This window comes from Eublepharis macularius, chromosome 10, assembly GCF_028583425.1.
Source record: "Eublepharis macularius isolate TG4126 chromosome 10, MPM_Emac_v1.0, whole genome shotgun sequence".
NCBI lineage: Eukaryota > Metazoa > Chordata > Lepidosauria > Squamata > Eublepharidae > Eublepharis > Eublepharis macularius.
Window position 1 is genome coordinate 60,904,249 of NC_072799.1, and position 21,681 is coordinate 60,925,929.

Here is a 21,681-nt window from a genome sequence, read left to right on the forward strand (position 1 = left end):
TGAGGGTGATTTAAACTTACCACCCCCCATTCCAGCTGACCCAAAGTGACATCATTGGTCCTGGGAGCATGCATGCACTTTGTGCGCGCAATGTGGTACTAGGGGCACCACCTCCCGCCAAGAGTTGCCCCTTGTGCTGGCAACCCACGGAGTTCTACCACCTCTTTTCCCAGAAAAAAAGCCCTAGACATTGGAGATGTACAATGAAGAACAAGGGGAAATGGGATTGAACCCTACATGTATTTGAAGTTATATCACAGAACTTACTCTTTTATGCCATGCAATATTTTGAAATTTAGATTTTCTTCACTTCTATCAAAGAAACCTTTGTTATCTATAAAGACCAAATGCCGTGGGTCCTTCTTTCTCTGAATAATGTGAGTCAAAGCAATGCTATCCTGGTCATCACAATTCTGATGCAGTCCTTTCTGTACACAGGAATCTTCCTTGCGAGGTTTGAACCCACAGCAGTTTTTGTCCAAGCGATGATAGATCTGAAAGTGAATATGGCAGGCTTTCAAAAGTGATATCAAAAGAGCTCCCTCTTATGCCTCTGAAATACTTGTGCATATGAAGCATCATGGCTGTTGATTAGGCCCATAAATAAATTAAAACCTATAAACATAAGACTGTTGATTTTGGAGAACAGATGCACTTTTGTGATTAAGTACATATGAGCTGCATCAAATCATATTCAGCTTCATGTCATCTTCACTAGGGAATTTATTAGCTCTGTTCAGACAACTGTGTGGCCAATCAATGTCTGGAGGAAGGAGAGGAATTGTGTCCCTGGGCCCTGCTCCCAATCTCTATGTACTGGTCAGGTCATTCAAACTGATCACAAATGCATACAAGCAGCATACTTGTCTGATCCAGTCACATTGGATGAATATGCGGAAATGTGAAGCAAGCACAATACCGATCTCCCCACCCCTACCACCTGTCCAACTGCCTTAACATATAGCATAGTTGTAAAAATTCATACTGTGAAACACTGAGGGCCAAGCTACACATGACGAATGACACTTGAACGGCAAGTGGATTGAGTGGAGGGCAAGTGAACAGGGAGAAATACACTTGCCGTTCAAGTGTCATTCGTCATGTGTAGCTTGGCCCTCAGATATAAACCAAAGGTCATTAGTGCTGAATGTGATACTAGCAAGGCATTACATGTCAGGCTAGGCAATACAAGACCCATGGGCCACAGCAAGTCCACTTGTGCTTCTCCATAGTGATCCAATAATGTGTCATTTGTTGAGGGGAAGGGGATAGTTTTTTATTATGTTTTATCTGGTAAGCCTCAGCCAGATTCCCTGGAGAGGGGGCATAAAAATGCTCTAAATAAATAAAGAGTTTGGTAGAAATTCATGTTCTGTACTTCTGAATGACAATGTTTGTGTACATAATAGATATGCTCACAGTAGTAATAAACATACTTTGCAAGCCTGAACTCTGGTACCATTTGCATTATGTCTGTTTAGATTACAGGACTGGGAAAGATTCCTCCTTGAGACCCTGGAGGGGTTTGTGAGAGTAGAGAACTGACAGGACTTCACTTGTATTTAGTAATATGGTGTTTTACATACAACAGAAATTATAGGTTCATGAATTGCCACATAATATGTAATCATGTCGTTTCTGTAACCTGTAAAGGGGAAATGCATGAACACAGGAAACTGTGTCAGACCACTGGTCCATCTCAACTAGTAATGTCTGCTATTGACAGGCAGTATAGCTCTACAATGGACCACCTAACAGACACAAAAACTCAGGAACTAGGCGCTGTAACAATCCTAGAGCAAATTCTGGAAGATTGGGGGGCGGGGCGTAATGTGAGAAGGGTGGAGTTTGGGAAGGATGTGATGTTACTACATGATGATGCTCTAGGCTGCCTCCCCTAATCTATGGTCTTTATTTATTTATTTTATTCGATTTATATTCCACCCTCCCCATACCAGCAGGCTACAAACTAGGAGAAAATCCTAAAACATCACTATCTGGAGGCCATTTTTTTATCTTCCCTCGTAATTACTAGGGAAGATAAATGGCAGGCCTACCTGCAATGCCACCATCTGTCGATAACCTTCTACTCTACATTAGACAAACAGATCAGTCTATTTGCAAAAGAACAAATGAGCACAAATCTGACATGAAAAATCATAATATTTAGAAACTACTGGGTGAAACATTTTAATCTTTCAGGGCATTCTATTGCTGACTCAGAGTCACTATTCTCTTATAAAAGAACTTCAAAGAGAGACTCCAACACAAAATTGCTGAATTGATTCATCCAGAAGTTCAATACTATCTCTACTTCCTAGGTCTCAACAAGGACTTCGGATTTCTCAGTCGCTGTAGGTGCTAATATCTTGCACATCCCACTCCTTATATGTTAGTTGGTTTGGCTATATACCATTGTAGTGTTAGATTTTATGTTAATCCTACTTTGCCTGTCTATCAATAGCTGGTAGTAGTGGTCCCCTCACCTCCTCTGGATGTGTTGCTTTTTGGGGAGGACTTTGTTTTAAACTGTAATATAATATAAATGCATTGACCTAAAAGATGAGCTCTGACTCATAAAAACTTATGCGAGAATAAACTGTATTCATCTCTCAGGTGCCATTTTTATCCTGTTTTATTTTAACCGTGGCTCTCCCTCAACTGTATGTTACAGATTTAATGGAAAAGAACCATTTTATGGACACTCAACCCAGTGTATTTCTGGATCAGGTTCCCTTTCCCTCTTCTTAACACAACAAACTAATGGGCCAACTTGAGCGTTTTCCAACACCCACATCCATTACTCACAGTTCCTATAGGTTTGCAGCCCAGTATTAGTATCTTCAAAAGCAGCCCCTATATACTTATTTTTACTTACCTACAATGAATCAGTCCTCCCCGCCCCACCCACCCCGCAATTCTTCAGCGATTTTATTTGAATTCTTCCTATATCTTTCTTGTAGATTCATATCAATCTCTGAAGTACTACATTACATGAAATATAAATCCCCTCAGTCTTGCCTCTGTTTGTAGCCTCTAACCAGGTTTCATTATATTCCATTTCATGTCTTACTTTTCCTGTTCCTCCTTCTTGTTCAGCCATGTTTCTTCCCTTTTTCATCTTTAACTGTTTTTATTTTTTCCACATTTATTTGAAAATATGGTCAAGTAGTAGCATCGATCTTTTAAAATGTACAGGGTGTAATCAAAATGGGTAATTCATTCTTTCCTTAAAACCCTTTCTCTCCCCCCAATAAAAATGCTCCCTTTTTATAATTTTGGGGTGACTTGGCAGAGAGACCCATCCAGATGGCCTGTTTCTCCTGCACATACACATTCAAGCTTGTGTCCTCTGTACCTGGCACCCAAGTGAGGAATGCCACATGGATTATGCTCATAGTAAAGTACGAGTAGCAGCAGCAGCAATACTGCTACTGCCATCTGAAAGTTTTGCATTTCTTGTGATATTAATTTACAATGAAAAATATGAATTGCTTCAGAAAGCTTTGATTTGATATTTCCGAATTGGGCCTGCAATGCTGCACCCGATTTGGAAATCCCAGATCTTTCTGATTCGGGTCTGATTTGTTTTTTTTTTCTGAATTGGAATCCCGAATTGCACACCCCTAATATTTATTCTAAAGAATCCTTTAGTTCAAAGGGATTATTTGCTCTGGTTCAGTTGCCCAGAGGAGAGGGCTCTTTACTATATATGCCACTATGGAGGAGGGATTTAATGTTTCCACATTTAACAGATTATAAATCATTTAAAGGCTGGTATACTCTTGCCCAGTTTCTACTACATACAGGAGAGGAGCTGGAACTTATTCAGACTGGTGGTTTATTGAAATAAACCTGATCTTAGAACTGGCCTCTGCTAGGTAGCAGGATTAGCATAACTCTGTTATGGAAGTAGGAAATAATGACAAGCACTCTTGAGGCATTTAATGATGGTGGAGTATCCACTTGAGTGTTTTCCAACATCCACATCCATTACTCACAGTTCCTATAGGTTTGTGGCCTATTATCAGGAGCTTCACAAGTAGCAATCTTTTGAATAGGTGATTATCCATCTCTCCATCTATCCATCCACCCACCCACTCACCGATCCATCCATCCACACACTCACCCATCCACCCACCTACCCATCTAAACATTTCTGTCCTGCCTTATCTCCTCACATTCAATTGAGCTGCTTATTGGCTCCTACAGGTTACAGGAAGGGGGTTCCTTGGTACTGGGCAGCTTCAGCTAAACACTATAATGTGGGGGGGGGGTGAGTCTTGACGCTTTATTTCTCTGAATAGGATTGAGTGCAGACAATGAAAGGCAAGGCTTGGCCATATTTGGATGCACTGAATGACCCAGGGTGGGATTGCCCATGCTTAGGAAGACTGTAGAGGCTGCCTGTTAGCAATGAGCTACACTAAAGGGGTGCGAGACAGAGGTTAATAAGTATAGTTAACAAGATCCTGAAGATCTTTAATACAACCAGTTAACCCATGTCTGTCTCATGTCTTCATTCTGAGATGTGGGAGCAATATGCTATTCTTGTAAATCTATGGCTATGTTTAGGATCCATGTAATTTGCACGTCTTTATATTAGATGCCAAGTTACTCACAGAAGTAAAATTAGAAAATTATTACACAGGGCAATCTATTTTAGGGGAGAAATTAATGTTCTATAATTATCACAGCCTATGCTCTATAAATGCAACATAAATAAAGAGATCCTCTAATTTCCTTTTTTTAAAAACCAGTAAGATATGTAATACATTCATCTCCATGGTTATAACAAAAATATAGAAGTGTCCATTGTATAAAAATAAAAGGGAACCAAGGACAGAAGACAAGTTGGCTTTTAAAAATAGGTACAAAATATGAACAGTCAATGGCATGTGTCTAGTTATTTATTGCTCTCTAGAATACAGGCATCTATTTTCTCTGTCTGAGCCTAGAACATTGGTATATTTTGAAAATAATAGATGAGTTACTCATCATCTTGTGACAGTCTTGAGTTGTTTAACTTTTTAAAGTCTCTAAAAACTTGGTGGGTCCTGGTCAAGCTATGAGAATTAATACTGGTGGCTGAGACCATTCTCTAATTTTTTTTTTTTACTCTACATCTGCTTGAACTGCCAGTAGCTACAACTGTCTGGAACAATGCCCAGATCAAGAAAAAAACTTTGTAGCCTATTGTTGGCAACTATACCATAGTATTGACTTAATGTGAGTAGAGCAGAATTTGTCCAGTCTTATTGTAGAGTGAGCGAGTGAAAGGAGCCACCACTGAATGCCTACCATGTTCAATCTTTCCTTCTCTAGGCAGGAATCCCTTCTACCCTGAAATGAAATGTCAAGGGAATGAGCTTTAAGCTTGCCAGTGCCAACCTAAGCAGAGTTATACCTCTATTGACATCTATTTGCTTAGAAGCAGGGCTCATTTCGAGGGGGAAAGTGCAGGAACTCAGTTCTGGCAGTTCCCCAAAGAGGTCACATGTCAGGTGGCCCCGCCCACCTGACTCGGTCATTTTGGGCCTGTTTCAGCCTGGATTGGGGCCAAAATGGTCCAGATTGGGCCTCTGACGGGTGGTAGATCACTCTCCCACTCAGCAGCGGCCCGATCCTGACCATTTTGGGCCCCTTTTCAGCCATTTTCAGCCCCTTTTTGCCATTTTGGACCCAATTTCAGCCCTGAATGGCCAGGATTGGGTCCAAAACAGCCAGGATAGGTGATGTCAGGGGGTGTGGCATATGCAAATCAGCTATGCTAATGACACACTTCCGGTGATGGCAAGGGATGTGGCATATGCTAATGAGTTATGCTAATGAGTTATGCTAATGAGACCCTCCAGCTCTTTTTCTACGGAATGACCCCTGCTTACAAGTATGTATAAATGACTCATTCAATTTTTAAAAATTAGCTAAAATGAATCTTATATAAGATTATATCTGTCCCACCTGGTCATTATTTTCCTACCTGTAACAGAAAATCAAGGACAGCCATCTTGGACCATTCATGGTGATGGACATCTGTACACCCCCACTCTGCTTTGGGCACTTTATGGTTTTGCCAACACTTCTGCTTTAGTTGCTGCTTGTAGGCTCCCCAGTTTAGCTTCAATGAAGAATGTGTCTTGTTGTCTGTTTGAGACAAGGAGGAATCCCAGAGAATCACAGGGCATGGTTGATCATCTAATACAAATAAAAAGAAAGAGATCAAACAGAACCACTAGCATACCTAGACCAAGCATTTAGGACTTACAAGTACTTGGCCAATCTTTAGACATTGTCTAAATCACAGTATTTAACAGCACATGTTTACAGAAAGACCGTTTAAATATGTGGCAGGAAGAGTCTTAAGCCAGCAATGACTTTACTTCCTTTGGTTAATGTGGTCATGCTCCACATCTAAAGGAAGACACGACACAGAAGGAAGAACCCTGGACATATAATTGTCTTCAATGTCTGAGAATAACAGCTGCTTTTTTTGCTACCAAAGCGATATGTTTAAAGCAAGCCATAGTGCAAGAGAAGATTTATTAAATGGATTCAAGATGGTTTGGTAGATCGTCACCAAGTGTAAATCACTGTAGCTCATTCAATTTCAGTAAAGCAACATTCATTTATGAGAGCGTCATCATTTAATGATATATGTCTGATTAGACAGTGAATTCCAGAATCTAAAAAGCAGATTTATATTCTCATCTTTATTGCTTTAGTTGTTAAAGTAAGTCTTCTTAACTAGAGCATAACTTAGAGACAGACAGTAGAATCCTAAGAAGAGTTACTCCAGTCTAAGCCCATTGATTTCAATTGGCTTAGACTGGAGTCACTCTTCTTAGGATTGCACTGAGAGGATGCAAAGTGTGTGGCTGTTTTACACTACAATCCTAAACAGACTTCCACCTTTCTAATCTCATTGATTAAAATGGATTTAGAAGAGTCTAACTCTGCTCAGGATTGTCCTATAAATCTCTAAATGCAAAGATTAAATGAAACTGTGTAGGACTTCTAAAAGAAAAATTGATCAAAGCTGTATGAATGGTATGTGCAGTTCACATGCGTGCTTCATATGTTACACAAAACATATTTAAGTTCCATGTTTCAAAACAGGAATATCTGTTACTTTTATTTAACTCTTAATCTGGAAACAGAATTGACTACAGCCTTGTGTTCCTTGAACTGAGCTGTACCACTTCCGAGGGTTGGTTTGGGAATTAGCATAAAACCATCTAGAACCCTGGCATGTCAGGAAGTAGGATAGGAAGTCTTTGATATCTGGCTTTCCATGTGGGACAATTTTTTTGTGTATAGGAACTTCAATAGTAGGAGATGTCTAAAGTGGTATAAGCCACATATAATTCACACACAAAATAAAATGAAGAAATTAAAGAAGAGATTTTTTTTCCTATTTATGCATCTTCCTGCCATGAGAAATGGAATCTGTTGAATATAAGCATGCTAAGTGCAGAAAAAACAATGGCAACTCTAGTCACAAAATGAATTGTGTGTTGTTTATCTACATAAAAGGTATGTGGCTATCTTTTATCCTTAGCCTCAACAAATTTATCCATTGTGTTTTACAAAAGGAAGAGCCTCATGTGGTGATTTCTGATTTCTTTTCTTCCTGCTTCCTCCCATGGGTTTATATGAGAGAGCATGAGATAGATAGTTCTTGTTTTTAATAGACAGGAAAAAATGTTATTTGGAAAGAACAAAATAGAATGAACATTAAATACAGGAAAAGTTAGTGATTCACAGGAAAAAGATACAGCTCAAATGAATCAATGCAAATAGTACTCTCTTAAATATGTTCCACAAAAATAGGGTACATTTAAATGCAGATACACAAAAATGTTGCGTCGCAACCTGTAAAATCCATCAGAATTTGATGGCTTAAGTTTTATTTATACACTTTTAGAATTTTAATAATCTTATTTACTATTTATTAATATGTATTCTCCAGTAGCATTATTTGTGGGAAACATTTTGAGGGTTTTTTTTTAATCTTCTGTGATGGTTGGGAATTTCCCCAAGACTTGTGCTGGTCTAAGACTGTATTAACTAAAGATAGATTGATTGAATGAATGAACTTGTAAAGGGGTACCACTTAACTGAAAAGTATTTACTATTAAACAGGGGTTTTTTTCTTAGGAAAAGAGGTGGTGGAACTCAGTGGTGGAACTCAGGACCGCACAATGATGCCACTTTGGGTCAGCTGGAACAAGGGGGGAGTTTTTTAAAGTTTAAATCACCCTTGGCGAAAATGGTCACATGGCTGGTGGCCCCGCGGCGCAGAGGGCAATCTAAACTCCCCTCTGTCTGGAGATCAGGGGCAGGACCACCGACCATGTGACCATTTTCAAGAGGTGCCAGAACTCCGTTCCACCGTGTTCCCGCTGAAAAAAAGCCCTGCTATTAAACTGTAGTCCTATAGAACAGATCTAGAGAAGATTTGAAAAGATCTGACCTATTGCCCTAATGAAGGATTGCCTACAATTCTACAACCTCAGAACTCTATTGGCTAACATGTATCCAAAATATAAAAAGGGGGAAGGGGATTAATCCCATTCCAGTTAAAGGAATTCATTACTCAAATGAATTAACAGTAAATAATGTGACACTCAACTGACCATCTTAAAAATAAAAAACAAGGCAACTTCAGATTTCATAGCCAATCTGATCAGCTGTCTCTCACCTCTACGTTGTAAACATACACAGGCAGACCCAGGGGCCAAGCATTATATTTTGGGACCCAGTAAAACTTGTAAAATGGGCTCCCCTCACATACTCTAATGCCATAATCCCTCAAGCCATATATACAATTACATGAGAACCATGAAAAAAGTTAATTTTAGTTATGAAATTACCATTATGTACTCTACATTTCTGAAAAATGCCTGCTTTTGCAACTTGAGCTTAATAATAACACCCAGTCTGAGAGTCCTACACGTTTGCTAACTATTTTGTAATCTTTGGCCACGAAAAAGTGATTATCCTGTCAATGCCTTTTTTAAAAAAAATTCTAATGGACCAACAAGGCTGCAAAGATGAGGCCAATTAACTTAAAGCTTTATTTTCCTGGACTTTTGCAAACATATGTATTAGCCCCCTAAAATCAATTTCTCTTGTAAATTCCCACTTAATAGACAAGATGGCTAGGTGGCTTCTGGTGCAATCCTAATAAGAGTTACTCCAGTCTAAGCCCATTGAAATCAATTGGCTTAGATTGGAGTAACTCTTTTTAGGATTACACTGAAAATCTTCTTGCTCCACTAGGGATGCCAGTCCCCCACCAGGGGTGGGAGATCCCCTGCTCCCACTCTCCACCCTCTGCCCCTACTTACCTGGCTGGTGCGGGGGGGGGGGAATGTACCTCCTGGCACGCTCCTGGATGGTGTGGCACTCTTGTGCACACCGCAGCAGCCCGATTTGGGCAGGATCTGGCCAGAATCAGGCTGGAATCGAGGGGGGGGGTCGGGGGACCTGGCAACCCTATGCCCCACGGCAGAACACCTGCAGTTTTGGATGAGTGCTAGCTTCCTGAGACGTCTTTCAGCTTGTTCCAGTCACTGGCAATGTGCATAGAATCCATAGAGCACACTTTACTGAAAATTAGTTGCTCAGTCTCTGTACTGAAATAATTTTCGGCTTGATTTTCTTCATCGGCTTCCATAGTTACTGTATTGTTGCCTGATTGCAGGAAGGCCTTTTCTGATTTGAAAAACTGGAGCATAGATTAGTATCTTAAGATTCTTTTTGTTTCCTTTCTTTTAACTCCTTATGTTTCTGGCAACCAGATTTGCATTTATAGCCATCAGCAAACACGGCAGCATGGAGTGTATGTTTGTGGCAGCGAGTCTGCATATCCTGCCAGAAAAAGCAGTTGTACTGTCTCCTGTTGTCTTATGATACTTTATTTCGCCTTTCCCACCAGATGCCCCTCCCTCCTGCCTGTGCAAAAGGAACTCTGGGGCTGGAAGTTCTTGATAATGATAGACCCAGGAGGCCAGCAATTAAGCATGTTGCTTGAGATAGATGCTCCAACGGTGCTTCTGATTGGCTTAGAGATACCATACCCCCAGTGGGGGTATGCCCCCACCCCTCACTCCCTGCCCCCACCCCTCACTCCCCACCCCCACTTACCTGGCTGGCAGGGGGGTACACACCTTCTGTGCACGCTCCCTTGTGGCATTGCACTCTCCTGTGTGCAGCAGCTGCCTGGACTGACCCAGTTTGGCCCCAATCGGGGCCACTGTGGAGTGCCGGAGTGCTCCTACGCTCTCCAGTGGCTCAAAATAGGCCTAATCCATGCCCAAATGGGGCCATTTTGGCACTGCAGAGGGAAGGAGCGCTCCTGCGCTCTGCAGTGGCTCAAAACGGGCCCAATCCACACCAAAATGGGCCCAAAATGAGCCCATTTTGGCATGGATCTGGCCTGTTTTAGGTCGCTGCGGAGGGCAGGCATGCCAAAATAGGCCGGAAACAAGACTGTTTTGGGTCGCTGTGGAGGGCAGGAGTGCTCCTGCGCTCCGCAGTGGCTCAAAACAGTCCTGATCTGTGCCAAAACGGGCCCAAAACGTGCCCGATTTGGCATGCATTGGGCCTATTTTGGGTCGCTGCAGAGGGCAGGAGCACTCCTGTGCTCCACAGCAGCTCAAAACGGGCCCAATCCACGCCAAAACGGGCCCAAAACAAGACTGTTTTGGTGCAGATCGGGCCCATTTTAATTTAATTTAATTTATTACATTTATATTCCGCCCTCCCCGCATCAGTGGGCTGCTGCAGAGGGCACGAGTGCTCCTGCCCTCCGCAGTGGTCCCGATCCAAGCCCCTGTGGAGTGTGGGCGCACTCCAGGTGGGTGCACACCACGTGATGATGTCACTTCCCGGAAGTGAAGTCATCATGCTTGCGGGGAGCGCACACTCACCCCCCCCCCGAAAGGTGAATACCAGGCCCCAATCCCCCCGCCAAGAAGTTGAGGGGGCCTGGCAACCCTAGATTGGCTCCAACAAAACTCACAAGATCTGGACAGAAGATACAAGGAAATATGTTTCTGTAAATGTCTTCAGACATCATCTAGAGTTTTATCTTCGATTTTTTGGTCATGGTAATGGGGATTGCAGCCTGCGTTAGGCCCTTCTGGGTCCCATGTGGTGGCCCTAGGCAGACAACTGACCCATCTAGCTCAGTATTATCTTCTCTGACAGGTAAAGGTTTTCCAACATATACATCAGATTAAAGACTTTCCCAACACACTGCATATATTTCTTTAACTGGAGATGCCAGGGGATTGATTTAAAAATGTCTTCCTACAAAGCATAGGCTCTGCCGTGGCTTGGTTATTCAGAATGTCAAACAGTGTAATCAACTATACCTTTGGAGCAATCCTAAGCAAGTCTAATTCGTAGTAAGCTTCATGCTATTGAAGGGGTCTTGGTACCAAGAAAGTGCCTTTAGGGTGGCAGCGTGGATGAAACCCTTTCACTTTCCTTCCCCCGCTCTATTTCAACCATGTTAATACTATTTCCCTGTCCTCCTCCCTGCAAGCGCTCAACAATCAGCCGCACAACAGCTTTAGGATAGAAAGGAAAAGACAGCTCAGTTAACAGCTATTTTTTTTAAATACACTATGGCATGGGAAGAAGAGAAGAACTACTGCTGCAGCCATGGAAATCCTTGTTCTGCATGGAACTGGGTATTTTAATCTCAGTCTGTCCAGTTCTGCAACACTGACCCTGGCCTTTGTCCTATTTATTTATTTTATTTTATTAGATTTATATTCCGCTCACCTCGCAAGCAGGCTCAGAGAACAGATTACAAATAGAAGATATAAAATCAAACAGGGTCGCATAAAAATATAAAACATCATTATAAAAATTCATTTAAACAGCAGTGCACATATTGCACAACCCTCCAATATTACCAAATCTCTGGGGCAGGGTGGCCGATTGGTGAAGGCAGCAAAACCAGAGGGGCATATGCTCCTCTTACAGGTTACTGTAGGTTACTGAACATCTTCTACTTCAACTTATTTCTGTAACATCTGAGGAACTATGAAGCCAAGAAGTGGGTTGCTAAGAGGACTTTTGCTTTAAAAAAGAAACATAATAGAAAAGACAGATGATAATGCAGAGTCAGCAAGTAAATGCCCATCTGCCTCAGAGACACTGGCTTTAGAGATGGAGTGAAAATCAGTGAAATCCCAGAAATTTTTTCTTACTTGATTCACATCTCCATAGCAACATAGTACCTCTCCTAGACTCAATGTACCCACCAGATGTCTAATTTTAGAATTGCAAGCTTTGTATATTAGGATACATAAGCAGAGCTAGATATCAGTAAAAAATTATTTGAGAACATCTGGGTTTTTTATAAGTACTGTAATTGTTCTTTTCTCCTAGTCACATTCTGTTCAACAGTTCCAATCACCAGATTAAAACACAGTATTTATTAAAACCAGATTTCATAATCTCAAAATAATTCAGAACCTCTACATATGTGTGTGTGTGTGTGTGTGTGTGTGTGTGTGTGTGTGTGTGTGTGTGTGTGTGGTGTGTGTGTGTGTGTGTGTGTGAGGATAGTATCAAGCAATGCATGAACTAGGAAAATCTGGGGTGGGGGGCAAACTAAGCAACGTAAAAGACAGATACACCTTAGTCCCTTACCAAGTTGCCAGAGAGAAACAGAGCTCTCTGCCATAGGAATATACTAAACTCTATATTGGTTCAGACCAAAGGTCCATCTAGCCCAGAGTGTGCAGTGATCACCAGTCAGAGATAGGAATCTTGCCAAGAGGGTATGATGATGTACAATAGTTGCAACTTTTTCCTCATTCTTGCATGACAAACTCTAGAATCTGGAAAAAGCATAAGAGCCTTGTTCTTCTTTGAGAACCTTATGAGAAACTCAACATGAGAGATCACTGCCCAAGGACACACACCAAATGGATAAGGGTGCACTGCTGAGTAGCATCTCCTGAACCTGGCAGGTGCCTCGCAGCTTATCGGGGGTGGCGGGGACAGATGAAGCTGGGCACCTCTCAGCACAAGAGGCTTTGTGGGCTATGATAAACAAGGCAGGTGAAAGCTTCCAGCCAGGCAGCCAGGGTGGACTTATTTATTTATTTAATTTGACTTATATCCCACCCTCCCCACGAGTGGGCTCAGAACTTAGCAGGTAAGCACCCAAGGAGTACGCCTAGTGCAGCCTGCCCTCAAAAAAGGCAACTTACGGTGTAAGTGTTAAAGAAGATCAGCAGTTTAAAGTCGAAAGTTAATAAAGAAACTAGTTAAACCCACATAATCAGTGTCTGTCTTTATTGCCTTGGGTCATGTTTGGGGGGCTGGGGCAAACATGCAAACCACTGGGATGTATTAACCTGGAACTGGGAAAAACAACAATAACAACAACAGTGTGCTTAGATACCACTCTTCTAGGCAGATTAGTGGCCCACTCAGAGTGGTGAACAAAGAAGCAGGAATGTCTGTGAAATGTAGAAAAAGAAAAATAAGAGACCAGTATTACAAAGCAAGAGAGCTGAATATAGTGAAGATATCTTAAACCAGACCTGCACTATGTGACTCACCAAACCGAACACAGTCAGCCTCTCTCTATATTGGAGATTTTATTAGCCCCTGGCAAGTCACAATTCATGCATGGCGAGTCACAGGTTGAACAGACAGTCTTAAACCCAGCAGCCAAGTCTCAAGATAATATAATTGCCCCATTTTATTTTAAACTCATCACACAATCTGGAGGGAATCTTGGACAGGAAAAACAAACATTCTGGTTCTATTTGTGTATGAATGCAAATATTAAGATGTGCAGGAGGGCATACATAATCAAGAGACAGGATCAGTAGATTTTAACTACCTCCTAAACAATTATCAAACAAGTTTTTATTGTCCACAATATTACTTTGCCCTCCAGTCACTTTGTCAAATACTGGAGGAAGTGTCTCCACCTTTCTGAGCCTGCAGGCAGATATGGAATTCTGACACAAGGAAGGTGGCCCAAATATTAAATGGCTGCTCCAGGAAGTGGAGCCAAGCAGAAAATGGCTGCCACAAGAGAGGAAATGTCAGGGAAAAGGTCACGCACGACTCTACTAGTAAATCTTCAACATTCCAGGCAGAAGCTCTGTTCAACAAGATGCCTTTTAAAATGTACAAAGTGTTGTGGCGGCATCTGCTACTAAAGCAATTTTTCAAAATCTTCACAGCCAATCAGATCTCCAATGGCCAATCAGAAGAGCCACCTGCTTTCTAAAAACACTTGGAGGATGCTGGGAAGAGTGTTGGTCCATGCAGGGGTTGCCAGCCTCCATGTGGTAACTGGAGATCTCCCAGAATTACAACTGATCTCCAGGTGACAGAAATCAGTTCACCTGAAGAAAATGGCTGCTTTGGAAGGTGCTCTGTGGCATTATACCATTTTGAGGCAACCTCCACTCCCCAAACCCCACCCTCCAGGTGCCACCTCCAAAATCTCCAGGAATTTCCCAGCCTGGCAACCCTGACTCATGCCATGGACCCCCTGTACGAGAGAAAGCCACAAACAAAACTGCTGGCTCTGATAAAGATTATACAATAAAGCTGAATTCAGCAGCAGGAATCTTTTTTCTCATTGCCCTTTGACCTAACAGTCAGCATTTTGATGAGATACAATTTTTAAGTGTGCCATAAAGAGCATCGCTAATGTCATGCTCGTTTAATTTCTTATTTTTTTAAGGCATCATTTTCACTTCATTTATCAGTCTGTTGAAACTGCAACAATGGAATCCACAGCACTTCCTCTTTCATCTGTGCCAAGTTCCCAGCCTCTGTTGGTATAAGATCGATTATAGAATGAGCACACACAATGAGGCTCAGGGTCAAAAGCTCTTCTACACTTTCAGAGCAAAAGCAGCTCTGGATTTGAGCTGGGCCCTTAGCTAGTGTTATACATTGAAACTGCGTTCATGGAACTGTTCTGACAGCACAAGGATTACAGTTTGACTTCTTGCTGCACTGTGGGGCACTTGGCTGGAGACAGACAATGGGCTTTCCCCTACAATCCGATGATTGTAGCCTTCAGCCTTCTCTCTTGACAGGTTTTGCATGTTTTTATAATCCCTTCAAAAATCTGCACAATCTTCTTAAGCAGAGATGCTTGCAAGGCAAAAGAAATGAGCATCTACAGCACAAAGAACGGTGCCCCATAATACCACTTTTGCTTCTCATACAAAACTATTGTCCATCTCCATCTCCTGTTCTCATCTCACTTATCTGGCTGAACTCTAATCACAGGATTGATTCTAATGTCACTTTGCAAACATGACTTGTGACGCTAGGGTCATTTCCAGACATCCCGGCATAGTGCTAAACAAACGCAACGAGGGCATCTTCCTGGCGCGATTTCTGACGCCATCATGCTATGTGGCACAATGACCCAGCCCGGCCCGCTTGATGGTTGCCAAAGCACGGTGATGCTGCTGATTCAATAAAGAGGCTCCCATGTGGTACGATGATGTCAGAAATCACGCCAGGAAAACACCTTCATTGCGTTTGTTTAGCGCTATGCCAGGAGTCAGGACATGTGGAAACAACCTATCTGAACAATGTTTCTGTACTGCTTTAGTAGAAGAACTCTCCTTACAAAAAGCATACACTGTCTGGCAACTATTCCATGCATTTGTTTTCTCTATTCTTTAAAACCAGCTTTTCACCAAGCGACCAAGGCAATGTTTTCACACATACATACACAGACTACAGTTCTTCCTTCTCTCCTATGATGAGTCAGTTCCAGGAGATCAGAAAGGCCATCTATTAGGGTTGCCAACTGCCTGGTTGGAGCCTGGACAGCTCCTGGAATTACAACAGATCTCCAAACTACAGAGATCAGTTCCCCTGGAGAAAATGGCTGCTTTGGAAGATGGATTCTATGGCGTTATCCCATGCCTAGGTCTTTCCCCTCCCTAACTCTCCCCCTCCCTAGGCTCCACCCTCAAATCTCCAGTATTATTCCAATGCAGAGTTGGCAACCCTAGCATGTATGTGAGCACTGCACTGATAAGTGAGCAGCACTCCTAATAGCAGCATTTGCTAAAAGTACTTCTGCTTAGATCTAACCAGGCCCGGTTCCAAAAAGCCACACAACTTGTTCTGTACATCCAAGGGGGCTTTGGGGGTTTCTAAGTTGAACTCTAGTCCTAATGTTATTAAGTAAACATTGTGAGGAAATCTAAATTCCTCACAACTTTATCTTGGTCTACAACCTTGCCTCAGAAAACACAGATAGGAAGGAACTGTGTGCTTGTACAAGTTTATCTCCCTTTCCACATCCTGGTCTGTTCATTTTTCCCCCCCTCTTTGGATCAAGGGCCTTCATTCAGCCACCATCACATGTCAGCTCCCTGACAAAAACAGCATGTTTCCAACTGACATTACAAATTACATTTTGTTTGCTTTGCAAGTCAGGGCTACAGGAGGTTTTCCTCTCTAGCGGTCTCCATGCCTGTCTAAATTTTGAACTGTCAACAGGAATGAAGTTTTAAAGCAAGACTTTTTAAGCGTCAGTTTTCCCTTATGATAATGCAGATATGTCAAAGAACAACGTGAACTCTTCAGTTCATTTGGACAACAGCAAACAGAAGGCAGTCTGTTACCCTGTCAACTGCAAGAGGACATTGTGGAGGAGGGAGGGGGGAGCTAGGAGCATAGACTAAAGTTGTGTCATATCAGGGTCATTATGGGTGCATCTCTGGAAAAGAGGCTTCCACAAAATGAATGGCAGCTTTCAAGTGCTTATTTTGTGACAGCAGATTTGTCCTTTTATATCACACCAGGAGTAAGGATGATAAAATGGAAACATCCTGTTGAGAGGCTCATGTCATAGCTATATATATGGTAGAAACATATGGCAAAAAAGGACAATGCGGGCTGTGAATAGGATCTGTGAACTCAATAGTCCAGCTTTGGTTTATTTCTTCTAATTAAAGCAGATCAAGTATTCCGGCAGCTTGCTTTAATTTTTATTTTTTTTTACTTAGATTAAATGCATATATACTGCTTTTCTGGCATAAAAATACATGATTCTTTGGAGGGGGGGCATTAATGATTTTTCAGTACATTCTACTTCACTATAAAGGTGTTAGTTTTTAAATTTGTCAGTGGAAAATCAAAAATAAAGATGAGAAGTACAATGTGCTGAGAAGTGCTCCTACAGAAGCCATATTGAAATAGGCCATAATAGGAACTTCCATTCACTGGGGCTTTCAGAGGGCAGATAATTCCCAAAGTAACTTTGATTATTGCAGGCTAAAACTAAGCACTTCAGACTGAGAACATTTCCAGCAAAAGCTGTGGCTGTTTCACATTCTGATCTCATCCGTAGCTAAGAAACATCCCAGCAAAAAATAACCAAAATGAAAAAGTGGTTGTTTTTTCCCTCTTCTCATCACCTAGCAACAGTTCTTTGCCTTTGGGAACATCACCAATTACATAGAGACTGACAGAGGCTGAATTTATCCTTTTTTCCTGCCCCTCTGAAAGCAGGAAGCAAACCGAAAGCAACTGTTTCTAAGGTTAGGCCATGAGCAGTTTCCAAGGAAGCCTGCAGTCTGCAATGTATGTGACTTTGCCACCCAGTATCCCTGAAGCTAAACTGCAGCTATCCTGACAGCTCTGCAGCCATAAAAGCTTCCCTGAAAATAATGTATGCATAATGTGTCTTCCATGTTCTGGTGAATAACTCTGAGCAGCAAGGAAGGAAGCAACTGCTACTCCCACAGATCTATGGATGCTGTCGTATGTACTGCCCGTGGGAAAGCTTAGAGAGGATAAAGCAGAAAATGCATGAAGCTATATCTGCATTCTGTATTCGGTCAGTACTGCATTTTTTGCTTTTTCTTTAAGAAAAATATATTCTGATAATAGATTTTTACAATCTTTCTAGTAATTGCTGCACTAGAAAGAAATAAGTAGCAAAAATAGTGAACTGTTCTAACAGAGACTGAGAGCCAAACTACAAGTGACGCCTGACACAGGTTGGACACTTTTCAGCTTCCCTCAAGTTTTGATGGGAAATGTAGGCATCCTGATCTTGCAGCTTGGCTCTCCATTTAATTGAAGTTTACAGAGCAGCAGTCTATGGGAGGGAGAACATGCGGTTGGGAGGGGAGTGCAGGCGTTGGGTTCTTGCCGGGCACCCCTCTTCCTCTGCGCTGGGTGTGGGGCGGGGGTTCTGTAAACTTCAATTAAATGGAGAGCCAAGCTGTAAGACCAGGACGCCTACATTTCCCATCAAAACTTGAGGTAAGCAGACACGTGTCCAACCTGTGTCGGGCGTCACTTGTAGCTTGGCTCTAACTAAAATGCAGTGCAGCCCTTTTTAAGCTTCAGTGTGTGACTAATGCTTCAGCTGAAGTCACACTTTAACATGAGAGCAAAGTTGTAGAGGCCCATATCAAACTGATCTAATTTTACATTTGCTTTGAGGATTTACATAATGTGCAGAATATATCAACATATATCTGATATTTTGTAGTCACAATGAAAAATATGGGTGAAAGCAAGGTTGCTTTTAACATTTATACTTCCAATATTTTTAACATTGGAAGTATAATTTTTAAAACTTCTTATTCCTTTTGCCAAAGCAAAAAGAAACAAATAAACCATTGTTATATATTTATGATAACTTTTTAAAAATCTAGCAGAATGGAAAGGAAGAAAATGTTAATTGCACTACATACCCATCAAATCACCTTGAAAGTTTTCTAGACTTAAGCCCATAAAAACCACCAGGCTTTGCAGTTTCAGAACATCATTAACTAATTTGTCCTGAAATTTACAAAACCTCTGCTGAAATGTATGAAGACTTTGTAGCTGAACCATGCAGTGACTGCCATCTCTGGCTCATAAAAATGACCTCAAAGGCTCACCTGAGCAATATACCTTGAGAAGATTGAGCAAGTCTAGTCTGATGTCAGTTTTCAGATTTGTCACACAATGAATTTTTCTCTCTCATAACCATACAATCAATTTTTCTGCCATAACTGTATACTGTCATATTATCTAGAAATAAAGTAAATCCTCCATACTTTTTACTTTACAGAATTCAGCTTACAGTCAATAAGCTTATAGTTGTTTTCTACCTTAACAATACATAAGGGTACCGGGAAGGTAAAAAATTATGAGGAAACTGTCTTTCAGGAAAGGATAAATTTCACTGGAAACCAAATAATTAGCAATCATTTACATAAGACTTTTAAAAAAATTATTCTACTCTACAGAATCTGTACAACAGATTTTATCGTTGGCTGTTGCAAAGGAAGAACATACTCTAGCCTAGTTGCTGTGCATTTTGTGAATCAATTACCTTGGACAAACTCTGATTTTCTGCCTACAGTAGGCAAGGTCCGATTCAGCCCCAAGATCCTGTCCAAATGAAAAGCAAACACTTCACTCATATCAAGAGGTCTCTTGAGGAGGCCACAAGATCCTTGACTGCAAGAAACACCTTCGGTCAACTTGTTCGCAGCAGTGATCCTCCCAAATACCAGAAGTGTTCCATGCTGAGATGGTGCCTCTCCAACGGTGACTATCTTGGAATCTGCCAAAAGACGCATATGTAAGATGTCCTCTTTGCTCAGCCAAGGTGGCAGTCTCTCACTGTACATCCTGATACTGCTCTCCTGAGTGTTGGGCTGCACATTTTCACCTCTTAAAATTTCCACAGGTTGCCAAGGTCTCTTACCCTTTGGGAGCACTTCTTTCTCTTTGTCCTTTTCCTGGTGTTGCCTTGCTTTGATTTGGACTACTGCTCTCTTCAGTCCTACGGAGTCGCTAGTCCCATTAAGTGACTTGTGCATTAAATGCATCTTCTGGCCACTGACAGCTAATGGATTGTTATTTCCATAGGGCAAAGGTATTGCAGGTTTCTTCCTTAGCTTGGGCTTCACAGTACCTCGGATGTTGGCAGGTTTGCTACGCTTGGACCGCAGAGTAATATAGACCACATTGGGCAGTGCTGAGGTATCATTTATCAGGGGTCTTTGCAAATCAGGAAGTGACAGGGTGCCATCCAGTGGGATCTCAAGGAAAGGTGTCTGGGCAACAACTTGGAGACTCTTGGAATTGGCTTTTGGTGGTCCTGCTCCATGCTGTGGTAGAATATGACCCACTTGGCTGACAAGAAAGCCCAAGTAAATCACAAAAGCAGTGCCCAGTAGAAAATTCCTTCTGGTCCTTGGGCACCTGCCACTCCAGAGTCTCAGCAACCGTGATGTGCACAGAGAGCAAACGAACCAGTTTATAATTTGGCATATGTGATCCAGGAAGTTCATTTCTCCAGTGAATCAACATGATGAAAGTAGTTTAAAGGCTTTGGTGGCTGCAAGCTGGGAGGATGATGCGTGGCGTCTAAAATACCAGATTTCTCCTCCTCCTTTTCCATCTGCATGTGTGGGGAGGGGAATGTCCTAAGAAAGAGAAAAATGGATCCTAATGAATCTGACAGGGTACTCCTATAAGCGGTTAATATCTTATCGGCCACCACAGCGGGTACGATTTTTTTTGCAGGAATGAATGGAGTCGGCTGTGTAAACAAAGTTAATTGAGTCACAATCTGAAAAGTCTGGGCATCCCTTCTGGGCTGGCACTGTTATAGGAGAGACAATTATAAATAACTTTTTCCAGTCATTACCTACATAATTATTTCTAACCATATAAACATCTGTATTTAAAAGAGATTATAATGATTATGAATGCATACCCAAAGAAAAAGAATATCTAGGTATTTCATGCCATGTGCATTAAATTAATAGGAAACTATACAAAAACCTAAATATGACTAAAAATGAAATTATATGCAATAACAAATGTGAGCAGAAGACATTTTCACATTCAGTGAAGATATATTTTACTCTCTCCATACTAATTACAGGGCATATGTGCAGTAAAACTACATCGTTTTTTGCCTCCTGTTATTAAAATATTGCATTAACTAACAAGTCAGACATCCACTAAGCCAAATAAGCATGATTACAATATTAAATAAATATATTAGTCATAGATTGGGCTAAATTTAGTAGCCATGATTTATATCTTTGCTGCTAAATGTAGTAGCTAACTGAAGTTTTGTAAAGTAACCTATCCCACTCTGTGGCTGTCATTTACAACAAAAACAGAACATTGCACATAAATATCCATAATAATGCTTTTTACAACAGAAGAGATCTCTCTATATGTTTGAAATCTTACCTACTCAGTTTCTTCCAGTTCTTTCTCCCAGTCCTTGTTCTCATAAATCTCTATATTAATGCAAAGTAGTTTTTCAAAGTACTGGAACATATAAATCAAACCTGAATGTAGTCCCCACTTCTGAAATTTCATTGAAGACTTTATATTCCTTATATTCCTTATAAAAATGTTCACTGGGTAAGACAGTTTTTCCTGATAACTGCTGCACGTTTACGTGAATGCTTGATTATGATTAATATTACTTGAGAAAACACACCTATTTTACATTCCGTAATGGAAAAGCCCAATTGTAAGCTGTCTTGTTTCCAAAATGAGCACAGCACCGTCTTCTCTCTTTCTGGCTCCTGAGGGCCCCCTAGTGTATGCCGACCAAAAAAGTTCAATAGTACCATATCACTCCTTTCCTGAAAATAAAACTCTGGGTGTTTGTGAGAG

General features: G+C 41.4%; 1 protein-coding gene across 1 annotated transcript in view; it reads right to left on the bottom strand.

The window, feature by feature from the left end:
* Positions 1-21,432, bottom strand: part of GASK1B (golgi associated kinase 1B) — a 28,053-nt gene extending 6,621 nt beyond the window's left edge. The window contains exons 1-4 of the mRNA XM_054990078.1: positions 21,247-21,432; positions 19,364-20,465; positions 5,981-6,195; positions 268-494 (exon numbers count right to left, since the gene is read on the bottom strand). Coding sequence (XP_054846053.1) covers positions 268-494; positions 5,981-6,195; positions 19,364-20,330 — 1,409 coding nt within the window. The 5' untranslated portion in view covers positions 20,331-20,465; positions 21,247-21,432. The remainder of the gene's footprint in view (positions 1-267; positions 495-5,980; positions 6,196-19,363; positions 20,466-21,246) is intronic.
* Between the last annotated feature and the right edge of the window lie 249 nt (positions 21,433-21,681).